The sequence below is a fragment of the Bufo bufo genome, chromosome 9 (assembly GCF_905171765.1).
Source record: "Bufo bufo chromosome 9, aBufBuf1.1, whole genome shotgun sequence".
Lineage (NCBI taxonomy): Eukaryota > Metazoa > Chordata > Amphibia > Anura > Bufonidae > Bufo > Bufo bufo.
Window position 1 is genome coordinate 143,601,531 of NC_053397.1, and position 18,716 is coordinate 143,620,246.

General features: G+C 45.1%; 1 protein-coding gene across 3 annotated transcripts in view; it reads left to right on the top strand.

Annotated features, from left to right (window-relative positions):
* Positions 1-2,066: 2,066 nt before the first annotated feature.
* The window catches only part of LOC120978801 (putative RNA-binding protein Luc7-like 2), a 107,357-nt gene continuing 90,707 nt past the window's right edge, over positions 2,067-18,716 (top strand). For all 3 annotated transcript variants that reach the window (XM_040407149.1, XM_040407148.1, XM_040407150.1), the window contains exon 1: positions 2,067-2,302. Coding sequence is in view for 2 of the 3 variants with exons in the window: in XM_040407148.1 (XP_040263082.1) it covers positions 2,242-2,302 (61 nt within the window). In the remaining variant the exon portion in view is untranslated. The remainder of the gene's footprint in view (positions 2,303-18,716) is intronic.

The window sequence follows — 18,716 nt, forward strand, 5'->3', positions numbered from 1 at the left end:
GATAATCCCTAGGTGCTGATCAGGCAGGTATGCACTGAACAGCACTTGGCGGTCACAGCTCGCACGCAGAAAAAGTTGTGCAGTGCTAGAAAATGGTAAAAAAAACGCACTGACCAAATGACCTCCGTAAAAAAAGGACGGGAGGGAGGGGGGGACGGGAAGGGACAGGGATGGAGGGTGGTTTAGGGATCTAGAACTGCTGCAAATGGAAAAAAAAATCATGGCAGCAGTTCCAGATGTTGTTCTTCTTTACAGGAACAGTTGAAGTCGCAGTGGTGGTGCACCACAAGTCCCAGACACCATCTAGAATGGCTGCATGCAGGGAAGTTCAGCCCTTTCCTGTGCAGCTGTAGTGCTGCCATTGGCTGGAGCGTTGTTCCAGCCAATAGCAGCGCTGGCAGGGGACCCAAAACACTGGTTCCCCTGCCTGACCCAGGGGGACAGGTGCTGACAAGTTCAGCACCAGTCTCCCCTGTACAAACCCTGTTCCACCCCCCTGCAGCTTCCTGGATAAAAATACATCCGGAGCGGAGATTGGCCGTTCTGCAGAAATTGGCCAATTGCAGTGATTGATGTTGCAGGGGGGGGCGGAAAAACCTCCCTGTAGGCTGCCTGCCGTCCTGAGCAGCCATCGTCACTCGGTCGCCAAGCAATTTCTCTCAGGGACCGAGTGAACACCGCACCGTAGCTGTACTGCGCTGGTATTTTGTACCTAGTTCGCAGCACCGTACAGCTACGGCGCTGGAAGCGAACGGGTTAAGATACGATAAGCCGTGTGTACATGCTAATAACCAAGTATGCATTTTGTAAGAAAAAAAACCATAGTCTTAGCAATTAACCCGTTAGTAGAATATAGAAAGCTCATAGAATACTAACCAATCAATAGATGGATTCCGTTCTGATCAATCAGAAGTTATTGCTGGAATATAAACCAATGATGTCAATACTTTAAGGGGTTACACCCTTGGAATGGGTATAAATAAAGGGTCAAGGACACTCCCTTTTCCTCCGTCATTCCCCGGAACACGTTGTATCGATCCTCACGTGACTGGCCCTTGGTCTGCCACAGTCCTGGCCGCCATAGAGGCTGACGCTTTTTCCTATAGTGTACAACCACAACTGCTGGATTGCAGGGGGTCATAACCATGGAAAAGAGCAGTGCCTACATAATGTGATGGGAAAATGAACCAGCAAAGGAGGCACTATGGCTAATAACAAAAAATGATACATTGATAAATGCCACTTGCTGGAGTGAGACAACCCTTTTAAATGTATGACAAAAATGCCTAACTGACAGGGAAGAAGCTGAACAGACTGCGCTGACTATGGAGTCTGTTCAGGATCCTGTGCTGCATATAAGGCTACTTTCACACTCGCGTTTTGTGCGGACGCGTCCATTCAGAACGGATCTGTTTGTATTATCTGTAACATAGCCAAGACGGATCCATCTCGAACACCATTGAAAGTAAATGGGGGACGGATCCGTTTTCTATTGTGCCAGAGAAAACGGATCCGTCCCCATTGACTTACATTGTGTGCCAGGACGGATCCGTTTGGCTCAGTTTCGTCAGACGGACACCAAAATGCTGCAAGCAGCGATTTGGTGTCCGTCTCCAAAGCTGAATGGAGACTGATCGGAGGCAAACTGATCCGTTTTGGACCCTTGTGAGCGCCCATGACTGATCTCACAAACGGAAACCAAAACGCCAGTGTGAAAGTAGCCTAAGTATTTTTCGTCCGGTCTTTATTGCAGATTCTGTCAAAGAGGCTCCAACGAAGATGTGAGCATGTGTGGGCCTACGTTTTATGTATTACTGTAACTTTCCTACTCAGAAATGGTAGGAGAGTATTTTTGACTCTTCTCGACCTCTGCATATGACTATTACTTCAGGAGCCCTAGCTGCAACACGTCAAACACGAAGCAGCACCGGGAGAACGGCCGGACAGGGAACCGTCCAAACCTCCTCTGACCAATCAGCCGTCACACACGAGAACCAGGACGCCGGTGCAGCCAATCAGAGCAGCCAGCTGGGAGACAGCGCATTCGCGGTCACCAAGAGCTCGGTATCGCGATACTTTCCGCCGCCCGGGAGCTCCGTCCTGCTAACAGCAGCGGCCGCTGGATGGACAGCCGCCTCCAGCCTTTCTCCGGAGATTAGGAGGGCACGGAGTGTAATTAGCGGCCGAGGAAGGGATAGAGAGCGGTTTCTCCAGCCCTGAGCCTTTCTGTACCTCCTCAAAATGTCGGCGCAGGCCCAAATGCGCGCCATGCTCGACCAGCTCATGGGGACCTCTAGGGACGGTAAGCGATTCCTCTGTAGCTTTTTCATGGTATTGACATCTGGTGCCGCGGGCGGGTGTGATTGACAGTGTGCTTCTACACGTCCCAGACCTAAAAGCCATAGACATTTCTCAGATGTTTCGTCTGCAATAAGGAAGGCGGGAAAGATTGCAGCTGCCGTGTAACCTGTGACCGTCCAGCGGTGGGGGCGCTGTTCTGCCGTCTTCAGTGTATTGTGTCCATTGGGCGCTTGGTGCCTCCACCTCACCAGGATTTGTCGGGTCCCTGTCTCTGCTGATTTTGGGCCCCTATAGAAGACTCATTTTGAGCATTCATTCAGCCTGTGAGTTACTCATACAGATACCAGGGCAGAAGGTTTAGATACTAATAGGTAAAGATTCTGGGGCAGCCGCTAACCAGTAGTACTCCATATGTCACCCGGTGATTTAGGATTAGGCCGTCCTTTCATTGTTCAGGGATCAGGGACCTCCGACACTCACTGTGGTGAAACTACAACTCTTGCTGTTCTTGGGACTACTGTACAAGTGAATGGAGCATGCTGGGAGTTGTAGTTTCACCACAGCTGGCTCGCCGGAGGTTGCTGAGCCCTCTTGTTGCCAATCCCCATTCGGAGCCACAGCATTTAAAATACACATCTGCGATAGAAATCCATTAGCCTCAGAATTCTGCTGCGTGAGCATGGCCTCTTAGGCCGACCATACACACGATACCTGCTGGCAGAACCTTGGATCCACCAGTCGCTCTGTCCTGACACACCACCACATGCTTACTCAGCCGAGTGACTGTGCATCCCCGACAGTGAGAGAGGAGAAAGCCATGCTTATCAACCCGAGAACAAAATGATTGGACATGATGAAATCCAGCAGCCTGATTCTTCTTTTCCCCTGATATCTGCCCCCAGGAGGCCCCTTCCATACACATTAGGACAGTCAATACTGCCAAGATCGGTTCGATCAACGAAGGAGTGACACTTGGTGCCCCCTCTGCCTGCCTAACCATTTAGATGCTGTAGTCACTATTGCCCACTGCACCTCAGGGGTGAAACAGCCAGGATCAGAGCGAACTCCAGTCCTGGTCATTGCAGTGGCAGCTCGGCTGCTTGGTAAGAGCAGGGAGTGGGATGAAATGAAAAATAAACTTTCACCTCTGGCTTCAGAGATGCTGGATGTACAGCATTATAAGGCCTCATTCGGATGGCCATAATTTGGGTGCATTTTAGCATCTATATTACAGCCACAAATCCCAGCCCAACCGCCATTTGGCTTATTAGACAGGGATTTAGCCGTAACATTAAATGTGCGGCGTGAGGTCTCACAGTCACGTTACCGATTACTAGTCGACTATCTGATCCAATCCTCCAACCTTCGTCAAATAATTTGATTGCTGTGTGAAGGGCCCTTTACACAGGCCGAGAATCCACCAGGTAATTGTTAACCAGTACTCATGGCAATGCTTGTTGGCGCTTATCTGGCGGTGTAAAGGTTCCGCCGACGAACAAGCATAAATGCGGCAGTCTGCTTCACTGATGAGCAGGAACGCTTCCTTCCTGACAATCGCTGCTAAATTGTCTCGTCTAAAGGGATCTTTATTACAGAGTAAGTTGAAGGCGGTAGGATTTCCCATTGCAGTCAGTGGTTACCATTACACCTAGCTGCGCTCTGCCAGGGCCAGGCACGATGGCATTTTCACAGCTTGGCCCTGTCAGAATGGAGCATGTGTGGCACGTTGCTAAGGGGACGGGCGCAAATCTATGAGGGGCGGTGTCCAACACGGATGCTGTTTTGAAAACCGCCATCTTAGAACTAAATTGATATTTTCATATGGGAAGAGTTTACCATATGACACACACCTGATAGAGAATTTGATGAGGAATCTAAATCTTAAATGTGACATACCTTTATTCATGCCAAAGTTATTAATAATTTTCTCTTTTCTACAGAGACAGAGGAGAGGGCAGTGATTGTGCTCATTTCTGGGGAGCGCTGTACCCGAGTGATTGCAGCACCCTAACGGACCACCCATCTGCCATGGCACAATTGGCAAATTGCTCGCCAAACATCACCAAACGGGTTCTGTCTTGGAGCTGCCAAATGTGGGTCCCGTTACAATTGCTGTGACAACCCGTTTTGCAAATTTAACATAGTGATCGGGATCATCCTTATTGAGATGATGCAGTAACTGGAGCTTTACAGGTGCCATTTGGAGTAGCCAGTTCCTGCCCAATCGTGGTTGGACTCGCCCTGCTCTCCTGTAACAGATGGAGGGTGCTATGATGTGGGCTCTCGTGGAAGGACGTCAGGACAGCCATTGTTGCCTAGTCTGGGGCCGTTTTGTTACATCCTCTTTTTGGCAGCTCCAACACAGAATCTGTTTGGTGAAATCTGTCAAATTTTGCCAACTGTGCCATGGCGGATGGGTGGTCTGTTAGGTCTTTGTCACACGGGCGTCACGTATTTGTGCCGGATAAGATGCAGGTGCGTCGCAGGAAAATGCGCAATTTTTCCGCACGAGTGCAAAACATTTTAATGTGTTTTGCACGCGCGTGAGAAAAATCCGCATGTTTGGTACCCAAACCCGGACTTCTTCACAGAAGTTCGGGTTTGGGTTAGGTGTTGTGTAGATTTTATTATTTTTCCTTATAACATAGTTATAAGGGAAAATAATAGCATTCTTAATACAGAATGCTTAGTACAATAGGGCTGGAGGGGTTAAAAAATAATTATAATAATTTAACTCCCCTTAATCCACTTGTTTGCGCAGCCCGGCTTCTCTTCTGTCGTCTTCTTTGAGGAAAAGGACCTGCGGTGATGGACCATGTGATGAGCACAGTGACGTCATCACAGGTCCTTTTCCTCAAAGAAGAAGACAGAGGAGAAGCCGCGCTGCGCAAACAAGTGGATGAGGTGAGTTAAAAAAAATAATCTTTTTTTTAACCCTTCTATCCCTATTTTACTTAGCATTCTGAATTAAGAATGCTATTATTTTCTCTTATAACTATGTTATAAGGGAAAATAATAATGATTGGGTCCCGATCGTCTCCTAACAACCATGCGTGAAAATCGCACCGCATCCGCACTTGCTTGCGATTTCTCACGCAGCCCCATTCACTTCTATGGGGCCTGCGTTGGGTGAAAATCACACAAAATAGAGCTTGCTGCGTTTTTTACGCAACCCACAAGTAATGTGTGAAAATCACCGCTCATGTGCACAGCCCCATAGAAATGAATGGGTCCGGATTCAGTGCGGGTGCAATGCGTTCACCTCACGCATTGCACCCCCGGAAATCTCACCCGTGTGAAAGAGGCTTTAGGGTGCCATGTGTTAACCCCTTCAGGACCGGGGGATTTTCCATTTTTGCATTTTCGTTTTTCACTCCCCTCCTTCCCATAGTCTTAACTTTATTTTTATTTTTCCATTAACATAGCCTTAGGCTACTTTCACACTTGCGGCAGAGGAATCCGGCAGGCAGTTCCATCGCCGGCAAAACGTAAGCCAACTGATTGCATTTTAAGACTGATCAGGATCCGTCTGTCCATTTGTCATACGGACAAACGTATCCGTTTAGATTTTTATTTATTTTTCACATTTTTACCGGTCTGTGCATGCGCAGACCTGAAAGACTGGTCCGGCATTCAGGCAAGTCTTCAGTTTTTTTGGGCGGGGATAAATCCGTAGCATGCTGCGGTTTTATCTTTTGCCTAATTAGTCAAAAAGACTGAACTAAAGACATCCTGATGCATCCTGAATGGAATGCTCTCCATTCAGAATGCATGGGGATAAGACTGATCAGTTATTTTCCGGTATAGAGCCCCGAAGACGGAACTCTATGCCGGAAAAGAAAAACGCAAGTGTGAAAGTACCCTTATTAGGGCTTATTTTTTGCGGGACAAGTTGTACTTTCTAATGGCACCATTTACGGTTGCATACCATGTAGTAGGAAGCGGAAAAAAATTCCAAATGGGGTAGAATTGTGAAAAACGCAATTGTAATAAAGGTTTTTATTTTTTACACTGTACACTGAGGTAACATTGACCTGTTATCTTCATTCTCCAGGTTTGTACGGTTACAACAATACTACACTTGTATAATTTTTCTTGCATTTTAATATTGAAGAAAAAATGAAAACCTTTTGAGGGGGTAAATTTTTTTATTTTTATTTTTTAACCATATTCTGGCCCCTATAACTTTTTTGTAGTTATCGTATGTGTACGGGGCTGTGTGAGGGCTCAGTTTTTGCGGGGCGATCTGTTCTTTTTTTAGTGATACCAATTTGAAGTGTGAGAGACTTTTTGATCACTTTTTATAAAAAATTATTTGGTATTGGGTAGTTGAAGTGACAAAAAAAAAAGGCAAATTGGCAGTTTTTTTATTTTTTCACCCGTTACGCCATTTGCCGTATGCTATTAATATTGTTATATTTTAATTGTATGGACATTTTCGCACGTGGCGATGCCCATGATGTTAAATTTTTTTATTGGTTAAGTATTTTTATTTTAAGGAAAGGGCGGGGGGTGATTTGAACTTTTTTATTTTTTATATATTAGTAAAAACTTTTTTTAAGTCACTTCCTGGGTGACAATAACTGGCAATCATTAGATCGCCCATTGTGTTAATTGATGTCAATTGTGGCCTGTATTGGTATATTCCTGAAATAGGCACCGAAGCCTGAAGCAGGCTTCTGGCTATTTCAGCAATATAACAGTTTCCCCGATCTCAGTCAGGGAACGCTGTTACTGGAGCCGAAGCGCGCGACTTCGCTTCCGGTCTGATCAGATGCTGTGGTCACATATTTGACCACGGCATCTGAAGGGTAAAATGTATGCGATCAGAAGCCCGGCGGCTATGGTGCCCACTGCATGTGCGAGCGGCCATGTTTAGGGACCGGACCTCCGCTGTACATATACGGCGGAGGTCCTTAAGGGGTTAAAATCCGCTGCAGTGACTCAGGTTCTGCGTTCCCCGGAGATCAGCATGATCTCTTTCCTCTCCTCCCATGTTAATCACATATGTCACATGAACCCATCCCATTTGAAAGTATATTTGTTCCAAGATGGCAGTGTTCAAAATGACCGCCATGTCGAACACCGTTCCTCACAGATTTGCCGCTTTTCCATTAGCAACATGCCACACAGGGAATGGCGTTCCCAACCACTGTTTTGTATTTATTCAGGTGTGTCCATACTTTTGGACCACCCGGTATTGTTGTTGTCCTTATTGCCTCCTTTACTGGCTTGATTCATCTTTCCAGCACAGCGGTGGCCATGCTTGCACTCTATAGGAAAATGCATCGGCCTCTCTGCTGGCTGGCACAGTGGAAGTGTGCACAGGCTAAAGCTTTTTCCTATAGTTTGTAAGCATGACCATCGCTGCTGGATTGCAGGGTGGTCATAACCCCTGGATACAAGCAGTGTATAATGTGATGGAAAAACGAATCGAGCCAGAAAAGGTTAGGAAACAATATCGAAAATAACAATACTAGTAAGTGGCTTGTATCAACTTTGTCTATATGATAAATGCCATTTGCTGAAGTGAGACAACCCTTTAAAACTGAGTTAAAATGCACTTACAGGAGTTCTTCAGAAATAATGACTTTTTATCTAGTGCCCACAGCCTGCCCTGTAAACACAGGATTCCTACCTGCTCACCATCGCTCCGATCTTGTGTAATCTCGCTCTCTCCAAAAAGACATCCATGTTTTCCATTCCATCCACAATGACAGCCACAAGTGAGAGATGACCCTTCACCTCTGTAGGGGCAGGAATATACAGAGAGTTTAAATTGTTCTCACCCCTCCTCCCTCTGTTTGTTTTTTTTCCTGCCCCTACGGGGTAAGCATGCAGAGAGAGTCCTTCCTATCGGGAGGTGAAGACTTCAGATTTTTTTTTCCAGATCTCCCGCTACCTTCCCGCGGCAGGAGCTAAGGCTAGGCAGCGGGAGCAACATGGATGCTCGCTCTGGCTTAAGCTGGGACCTGCGCCCCATCCATGTCTTGGTCTTCCTTCCACTACTATTAAAGGGAACCTGTCACCGGGATTTTGGGTATAGCGCTGAGGACATGGGTTGCTAGATGGCCGCTAGCACATCCGCAATATCCAGTCCCCAAAGCTCTTTGTGCTTTTATTGTGTATAAAAAAAATCGATTTGATACATATGTAAATTAACATAAGAGTCATATCTTACTTGTGTGACCAAAGAAGAGTCATATTTTCAAGCTCTGACTCATCTCAGGTTAATTTGCATATGTATCAAATCGGTTTTTATACACAATAAAAGCACACAGAGCTAAGGGGACTGGGTATTGCGGATGTGCTAGTGGCCATCTAGCAACCTACGTCCTCAGCTCTATACCCAAAATCCAGGTGACATGTTCCCTTTAAGGTATCTGAGGTCTGCTTCCTAAGGTCATGGGACGCTCGCTCCAGTTCGTGCTGGGGCCTGAGTTTCATCCAGATTGCTATCCTGCTTCTACAGGGTACGCTTGTTGAGACCTGGGTCACGTGGCACGCGCGCAATTTTTGTGACTCGCACCTTCGACTTTACATACCAGAAGCAGAGGGAGCCATAGCGCACCATGCAAGATGCACAAGGATGACTTCAGACGCCAGTATTTGATAGCAGGGCGCTCATGCAACCTGGAAACTGCATCTCCTGCACCTGAAACTCCTGCACCCTGTTCAGAGGGCTCTGATCCCTCTCCAACTGCACCTCCCGTGAGTTCGCCCATGGGCAGTATGATTTTTGAATTTGTGTATTTTTTTTCCTTGACCCAATGTATGATACTTGGTTGCTCTTCTCTGTTCTTTAGGGAGCAAGAGAATCTAAATCTAGAGCAAGACCTCTAAAGTGAGCTACTTGTGCCAAGAGACTACATAATTTCTTTTTGCAGTTATCAGGCAAAGTCTACATTTCGGACATCGTAAAAGAAGAGCAGCCATGTATCTTTTCTGATAGGAAATCTTTTATTCAAGAAGAGATCAGATCTTCCATGGTGTCACTGAGAGCAGCTAGTCCCACTCAAAATCCTAAAAAACCCAGAATGTCCGTTCAATCCTCCTCTGAGCCAGAGGACAATGACGAGGATGCCTCTTCCTCCAGACGAGTCTTTGAAGAGGATCTCTTGTCTGACGGAGAAATTGTGGAGAATGATAAAAAATACTTCTCAGATGCGATGGAAGAGTTAATCAAAGCCATAAGGTCCACTATGGGTATAGAAGATACTCCCAAACTACGTACAGTACAGGATGAGATGTTTGGGGGTCTAAAAGCGAAAAAATCTAAAATATTCCCCGTCAATGAAAACATTAAGGACATGATTATGGATGAATGGATCGAGACAGAAAAAAGGCTAGGAGTATCAAGAGAATTCAGGAATTGATTAAGATTTGATGCAACAGAATGTAAAATATTTGAAATTCCCAAGATCAATATCCAGGTGGGTAAGGTAGTAAAAAAAGTCTGCGCTACCGTTTGAGGATTCCTCGCAGCTTAGCGATCCGATGGAACGTAAAGCAGACTCCCTCCTAAGGGAAGCTGCAATGTTTGGCATCAAGACTAACATTGCAGCTACATCTGTAGCCAGAGCTATGTATTTCTGGTTATCAAAATTAGAGGAACATCTGAAAAATAAGACCCCCAGGGAAGATATTATAAATTCTGTCCCACTCTTAAAATTGGCAACTGCTTTTTTGGCTGACTCATCGGCTGAGTCAGTGTGTTTTTCCGCCAAAGATGCAGCTTTATCCAATGCTGCCAGAAGAGCATTATGAATGAAAGCTTGGTCGAGGGATAAGGCCTCCAAGGCCAAGTTATGTTCTATTGCCTTTTCAGGCGTATTTGTGCCAATATTAGACAAAATATTGGAAAAAGCTGCTGACAAGAAAAAGGGGTTTCCGGAAGAGAGAGAAACTAAAAAGAAACCCTTTCACCTGTTCTTTTCCCAATGTATATCCTATAGAGGGCAGGGTAAGACCGGTCGTTGGAGCTACAGCAAGGGAGGCAAAGGTAGAGGATTTATCCTCAATCCCCAGAATAAGCAGAACAAACAATGACGCCAAAGTAGAAGGAAGGTTGAAGGATTTTCTAGAGCAATGGAATCAGATCACATCAAATCCCTGGGCTTTACAGATCCTAGCACAGGGTTACAAGATAGAATTTTCTTCAAACCCTCCAGAAAGATTCACAATTACTACCCACAACATAGGAGTTTAAGAGAAGATCTGGCAGGAGGTTCAGTACCTGATCAGATCAAGAGTTATAATAAAAGTGCCACATACCGAAATAGGAAGGGGATTTTATTCACGGCTCTTCCTAGTCAAGAAACCAGACAATTCGTACCGCACAATAATAACTCTAAAACCCCTAAACAGGTCTATTGTGTACAGGAAGTTCAAAATGGAGTCGGTTGCCTCTACCATTCCGCTGATTCCGGAAGGTGCCTTTTCTGCGTCAATAGATTTAAAAGATGCCTACTACCACATACTAATCCATCAGGCCTCTAAGAAGTACCTAAAATTTGCGGTAAAAGATCCCAAGGGTTACCTCCACCGCTTTGTGGCGCTTTGATTTGGCATTTCTTCAGCTCCAAGGACCTTCACCAAGTTGGTAGTAGAAATGGTGGCGTTCCTATGAAGGAAGGGAGCAAATATTGTCCCATACTTGGACAACTATTGGAGACTCAAAAGAAGAAACCTCCAAGGTAACAAGAGATTTTATGAACACCCTTTCTGATCTGGGCTGGTTTATAAACCTGAAAAAATCTACACTCACCCCGTCCACAAAATAAGGTTCCTGGGTATAGTGTTAGATTCTGTATCCCAGAGGACGTACCTACCTAAGGACAAGATAAAAAACAAAGTGACAAAGTATCAGAACTCTCACAGATGCTTCATTTGGCAAACAATGAGTCTACTAGGTACCCTAACTTCTTGCTTAAGCTCAGTCCCATGGAGCCAGGCACATACCAGAACCATGCAGAATTGGATCCTAAAAACTGGAACAAAAAGCAGTCCTCACTAGACAGAATAATCGGCATTCCATCGGTGGTCAAAATAGATCTGAAATGGTGGAAAAAAGAAGAGAAACTTCTCCAGGGTACAGGCTGGTTTAGGATCCCAGAGGTCCAAATATTAACGGACGTCAGTGCTTCAGGTTGGGGTTCAAAAATAGGAAGTCATTACTTCCAGTCGGTCAGTCATCATAAGAAACAGGTCTTCAAATTTCAGAGAGCTGTACGCAGTCCTTATGGCCCTAACAGAAGGTCTCTATCTACTAAAGGGCAGACATCTGAAAGTTCTTTCAGACAATATCACAACAATGGCATACCTAAAACATCAGGGCGGCACAAGATCCAGCCCTCTAGCAGAGGTAGCAAAAATAATACGTTCTCAGGCAGAAGAAAATGTTCTCTCCTTAACATCGATCCATCTAAAAGGGTCAGAAAATCTAGAAGCGGATTTCCTAAGCCGACAATCCTTACATCCAGGAGAATGGTCCTTAAAGCTGGAAATTTTTCAGGAATTCTCTTCCAGATGGGGTGTTCCAGAGAGACCTATTCGCATCCAGAAAAAGTACTCCGGTCCGCAGATTCTGTTCGCTAGACCCCAGGGACAGACCACGGGTAGTAGACCCCCTGTCAATAAGCTGGAGATGGAGCCTTGTCTACACTTTTCCACCCTTCCCACTGATTTCCTGTGTGATATAGAAAATTCAGAGGGAACCAACAACAATGATCCTAATATCTCTTCACTGGCCGAAAAGAAGCTGGTTCTCGGCTCTGAAAAGAATGGCACTGGAAGAACCATGGAAAATACCCTTACAGGAGGGTCTCCTCACTCAGGGACCAATAAAACAGCAAAATCCACAGCTCTACAATCTAGCTGTCTGGATCCTGAGAGCGAATCTCTCAGGAGACAGGGCCTTTCAGACAGAGTAATTCATACTCTTTTTAAGCAAGTAGAAAAAGTCACTTCAGCCATTTATCTCAATATCTGGAAGAGATTCTGCAGTTGGCTAGGAGAAGAACATCCGGACACCTCTTCTCCAATTAATAAAATACTAGATTTTTTTACAGAACGGATTATAAATTGGTTTAAGACCCAGCACAATTAAGGTCCAGATATCTGCTCTTAGTGCCTTTTACGACACAAGTCTTGCATAACACAGGTGGATAAGGAGATTCGTCAGAGCAGCTTCCAGATTAAAGCCGACCTTGAGATCTACAGGGTGGGCCATTTATATGGATACACCTTAATAAAATGGGAATGGTTGGTGATATTAACTTCCTGTTTGTGGCACATTAGTATATGTGAGGGGGGAAACTTTTCAAGATGGGTGGTGACCATGGTGGCCATTTTGAAGTCGGCCATTTTGAATCCAACTTTTGTTTTTTCAATAGGAAGAGGGTCATGTGACACATCAAACTTATTGGGAATTTCACAAGAAAAACAATGGTGTGCTTGGTTTTAACGTAACTTTATTCTTTTATGAGTTATTTACAAGTTTCTCTTTGTTTACAGCCATTGACATGTTGCCGAGGTTAACAAGTGAGGAGCGGATAGAAATTGTGTTGATGTCTGGTGAACGCAGTAACTGGGTCATTGCAGCAGATTTCAATGCAAGACACCCTACGAGACCACCCATCTCCCATGCTACAGTTAGCAAACTGCTTGCTAAGTTTCGTGAAACTGGTTCAGTGTTGGATTTGCCAAAATGTGGACGCATGAAATCTGTCTCTAATGAAGAAACATCAGTGGCTGTCCTAGCTTCATTCAGCAAGAGCCCACAGCGTAGCACTCGCCGCATGTCACTGGAGAGTGGCATTAGTCGAACATCCCTTCGGCAGATATTAGCTACTCACAAATGGCACCCTTACAAACTCCAGCTACTGCAGCATCTCAACGAGGATGACCCAGATCGGCGCACTGAATTTGCAGAATGGGCAAAACAAAAATTGGAACAGGACCCTCAGTTTACGCAGAAGATTTTGTTCAGTGATGAGGCAAACTTTTATGTGAATGGTGAAGTTAACAAACAAAACCACCGCTATTGGTCTGACACTAAGGGCTCATTCAGACGGCCGTATGCTGTCCGCAGAAATACTGAATGCTATCCGTTTTTTTTGCGGATCCGCAAAAAATCTGATAGCATTCAGTCTTTTTGCGGACCCATAGACTTCAATGGGGCCATCTCCTGATTTTCACGGACAAGTATAGGACATGTTTCATTTGTTTTGCGGAACCGTGGAATAGAAAAGGGCCCCATAGAAGTGAATTGGTCAGTATCTAATCCGCAAAAAAACGGATCCGCATTTTTGCGGATAGCATACGGCCGTCTGAATGAGCCCTTACCCACATTGGATAGATCCCTCCAAGACTGTTGGAACAAAAAAATTGATGGTATGGTTTGGTATATGGGGTACAAAGATAGTGGGGCCATTCTTCATCAATGGAAACCTCAAGGCCACTGGATATGCGAAATTGCTACATGATGATGTGTTTCCCTCTTTATGCACTGAAGCTGGCACATTCCCTGAGTTTTTCCAGCAAGATGGTGCACCACCACATTATGGGTGTCAGGTCCGAGCATTCCTAGATGAACCGTTTCCTGGAAAGTGTATTGGTCGTCGTGGGCCAGTTGAATGGCCCCCAAGGTCTCCCGATCTGACCCCCTTTAGACTTTTATCTTTGGGGTCATCTGAAGGTAATTGTCTATGCTGTGAAAATACGAGATGTGCAGCACCTGAAACTACGGATACTGGAAGCCTGTGCTAGCATTTCTCCTGCGGTGTTGCTATCAGTGTGTGAAGAGTGGGAGAAGAGGGTTGCATTGACAATCCAACACAATGGGCAGCACATTGAACACATTTTATAAGTGGTCAGAAACTTGTAAATAACTCATGAAAGAATAAAGTTACGTTAAAACCAAGCACACCATTGTTTTTCTTGTGAAATTCCCAATAAGTTTGATGTGTCACATGACCCTCTTCCTATTGAAAAAACAAAAGTTGGATTCAAAATGGCCGACTTCAAAATGGCCGGCATGGTCACCACCCATCTTGAAAAGTTTCCCCCCTCACATATACTTATGTGCCACAAACAGGAAGTTAATATCACCAACCATTCCCATTTTATTAAGGGGTATCCATATAAATGGCCCACCCTGTAGAATTCCTCAATGGAATCTCAACATAGTTTTAGAAGGATTAACTAGATCTTCCTTCTTTCCCTTAGCTGAAATCTCTATAAAACACCTGTCCCTCAAGACTGCTTTCCTGATGGTCATCACTTTAGCCAACAGTTTAAGTGAAATTCAGGCCCTCTCCTGTAGAGAGCCATTAAGATTTTTGAGGACTGAAAAGTGTTAAGGCTAGATCCAGGATTCCTCCCTAAAGTGGGGTTAGATTTCACAGAGACCAGGAAAATGTCTTACCATCAGTTACCAGCTCTCCAGAAGATAAGATAGAAATGCCTTGTCCTTGATGTAAGGAACACCATCTTACAATATTTAGAAGCTTCTAAAGGTTTCAGAAAAGACAACAACCTTTTAGTTCAGTTCGGAATAAGAATCAAAGGAAGGAAGCTTTCCAAGTCCTCAATAGCTCGATGGATTAGATCTACCATAGAGTGCAGCTACTCCATTCAGAACATACCCTGTCCAGAGGGTATAAAAGCTCACTCTACCAGGGCTACGGCCTCTTCTTGGGGAGAAAAAGCTGGTGTTTCATTAGATTTAATCTGCAGAGCAGCTACCTGGTCTAGTCTCAGCACATTTGTAAAACATTATCACCTTAAGCTTTTGGCCAAAAAGTTCTGCAGGCGGTTTCCCACCTTGTTAAAGGGGTTCTGCAGTTTGTTTAAACTGATGATCTATCCTCTGGCTAGATCATCTGCATCTGACCGGCGGGGGTCCCAGGTGTTGAAACTGCAGAACACCTTTAAGTATTTGTGAGTTCTCACTTGTGGCCATCATGGTGGATGGAATGGAAAACCGCAATTAGACTTACCGGTAATTCTGTTTCCTTGAATCCACCATGACGGCCCATATATATCCCTTCAACTCTTCTCCCCCCCCCCCCCCCCAAAAATAAATTTTTTATATATATTTATTATACACCTTTTTGTTGATGTGTTTGTATTGGATATTAAGTAATCAAGGGGACACACATTATTGCTCACCTTCCTTAATAATTAGTAAAAACACTGAGAAGGGAGGAGGGGTGGAGGCAATTTAAACTCTCCGTGTATTCCTGCCCCTACAGAGGTCAAGGGTCATCTCTCACTTGTGGCCGTCAAGGGAACGGAATTACCGGTAAGTCTAATTGCGTTTTTTCTTAACGTCTTGATGATGGGTTTGTGCTTTAGGGTTGTATGTTTATGGCACTTTAGAATAAGTTGTTTGGCCGTAGGTTACCTGGGTATTTCTGACAACCCGACCTCCTCAATAGGTGGTGTAGAAATTTTTCACCATTTCTGCTATCCTTATTTTTTTTATAAAGTGAGCCAAAATGATTTTGTCCTGGCGCCTGGGTATTTGCCCCTGCTTGAAAATAGGCCCAGCACACCAGCAGCCGGGCGCAGCCACTGGAGGGTTAGGACTGCGAGCAAAATGAAACTTTTTTTTTTTAAATCGCTTGCGCCCAGGCTCTGACTGCGTCTGCCACCCTGCCCGGACCCCTCAGCTTTCGGCTCCATTGTGGTTTGTCCACTCTCTCTCGTCGTCTATCGGTCGCAGCGTGCTGATGTCGCCGTGCGTAATCTCCAGGGCAGTTAAAAATGGCGAAGCCTTTACCGGAGCCCGGCCGATACTTATCTGTGATAACTGTCCGGCAGACATCAGAGCCCGTGTCCCGGTAAGAGAGCCTCGGCGGGGGAAGAGGAGTTAGTGCAGGGGAGGCAGAGCGGGAGCACAGGTAGCGGCGCTGCACTCGCTGACAAGTGGAGGAAAGACAATCGGCCCATCATCATTCCTCCTGCTGTATACAGCAGGGGACATGATCGGGCAGCGCAACATCCCAGGACACCAAGTGCTGCCAGGTCCCTGCACGGCCGGCTCTGCGGCGGTAAATGATGCGCTCTGCACTTATCCGGTAGGCTCAAAGTTTGTAATGTCTGCCTGCTACTGCCAAGTTGGCCTCTAGCATGGCCATGAACCCAGCGGGGAGCTGCATACCTGCTGCCGTCATTAGGCCGGAGCTCCTGCTAGCCACAACTGGTGGCCATTCCTGCTCCGTGCTCCATCCCTGCAGTTACCATTCGGCCATTTCTTAGTTCTTTCCCTTTCTAGGAAAGCTGGGTGACAGCCTGTATACCACACTGAATGCCGGTTGGCAGCTCCTAGGAGAGCTGTGTGGTATACAGGCTGTCTGTCACCCAGCTTTCCTGGTCTCCTGAAGAGAATATATCTCAGTATAGGAACATTTAGATACGTTATCATATGATTTACCCATTCAGGAGTCTTGGGAAGCCGGGTTGCAGCTCCTATGAGAACTAAGACTACTGAATGGCCAAATCATCTGATGACTTCTCTATATGTTCCCATACTGAGATATATTCTCCTCAGGAAAGCTGGGTGACAGGCTGTATACCTCACAGTTCTCCTAGGAGCTGCCATAAGACTCCTGAATGGCTAAATCATCTGATAACTTCTCTATATGTTCCCGTACTGAGATATGTTCTCCTCAGGACTAGGAGACCAGGAAAGCTTGGTGACAATCCATGAGAGAGCTGGAAGGCCCCTCAGTATTCCTAGGGTAATTCCAATGGAAATATTTTCCACAGAGGATTACCTGTTGTGGATTTTTATCAAACTCTACATGTAGCGTGTGGATTTTCTGTGGAATTCAGCCACGATCAGTTACACGTGGTGAAATCATATATTACCACGGTGCGGATTTGAAATGTGCACAGTAGGTTCATTTCCGTGTGGATTTTATGAAGTGTGAGGATTTTTGGTAAAATCTCATCTATTTTGCTGGTATTTGCTGCAATACGCTGTGGATTTCATAGCTGCAGTTCTATGAGATGAATGAGCCCGGACCAAACATCCTGGGGAAGGGATATCAGTTCTGTCAGCTGCAGCACAGGGATTATACACACAGTGACGTCACAGCGCAGGGATTATACACACAGTGACGTCACAGCGCAGGGATTATACACACAGTGACGTCACAGCGCAGGGATTATACACACAGTGACGTCACAGCGCAGGGATTATACACACAGTGATGTCACAGCGCAGGGATTATACACACAGTGACGTCACAGCGCAGGGATTATACACACAGTGACGTCACAGCGCAGGGATTATACACACAGTGACGTCACAGCGCAGGGATTATACACACAGTGACGTCACAGCGCAGGGATTATACACACAGTGACGTCACAGCGCAGGGATTATAAACAATGCCCATGTTGTTTGGTTCTAGACTTTATATGTTAATTTAAGAGGTGTTATTTTTGTCGCTGAAAATAAGGCTTTATAAGGTAAAAAAAAAACGGCTCCTAACTTTTTTTTAGCTGGCTTCTAGATTCCAAGGAAATTTGTCAAGCCCTGCAATAGAGGAAGGATCAGGACCACTTCATACATTGCTGGCGATGGTTACTGGGAGACTGGTCATGCTACTGAACCTTGACCACCCCTGACTTAATACACTACCTCCCTTCTAAGTGGGTCTCCTATGGTAGCTACAGTTAACGCAAATATGAATGCAGGAAACCGTAAAAAAAATAGTCCTCCAAAATGTGGCCCATGCTGTTAACAATACCAGATCCCAGAGACTTAGAACAGATGTGCGTACATTGATCATACGTGCATCTTATGTCCATGCGCAAACCTTCTCCTGTAGGAAATGGGCCTGGATCAGGAAACTGAAGTCTGAGGAGCATATGTGCTATGTGTATTCTTCACTAAATAAATTCCCTTTAAAGAGTATTTGCTGGAGGAGTGGAGTAGACTGAACATGGTGGTTGCATTAGAAGTCATGGATTGTTTTTTTCTTCCCTGCCTTCCTTTTTATGTCTGTGGCTAAGCAGAATGTCCTGAACCTTTTGGAGACGGTTCACACTGTCAATCAATGCATGACTTGTGGAAATAACCAGGTATGTGGTTTCACGTATATTTCTACAAGAAAGTTTTTTAAAAAAAAAATTTTTTTTTTTTTTTTAGCCAAACAGTATTTTATAATTGTTGTTCAGTAAATGTGACCTTTTTTTGTTACTGAACAGTTGATGTGTGAGCTGTTCGATGCTTTAAAGCCAAGCACGTGGATTGTTATTACACAACTAAACAATAAAACTGATATGGTCAATACCACAAGTGTATTTAGTGTTTTAATCCACGTAGGAAATGTTTTTAAAATATGTGAAACCTCATGCCTGGCAATTGGTTTGGGAGGGAATAACTATAGATTGTTTTT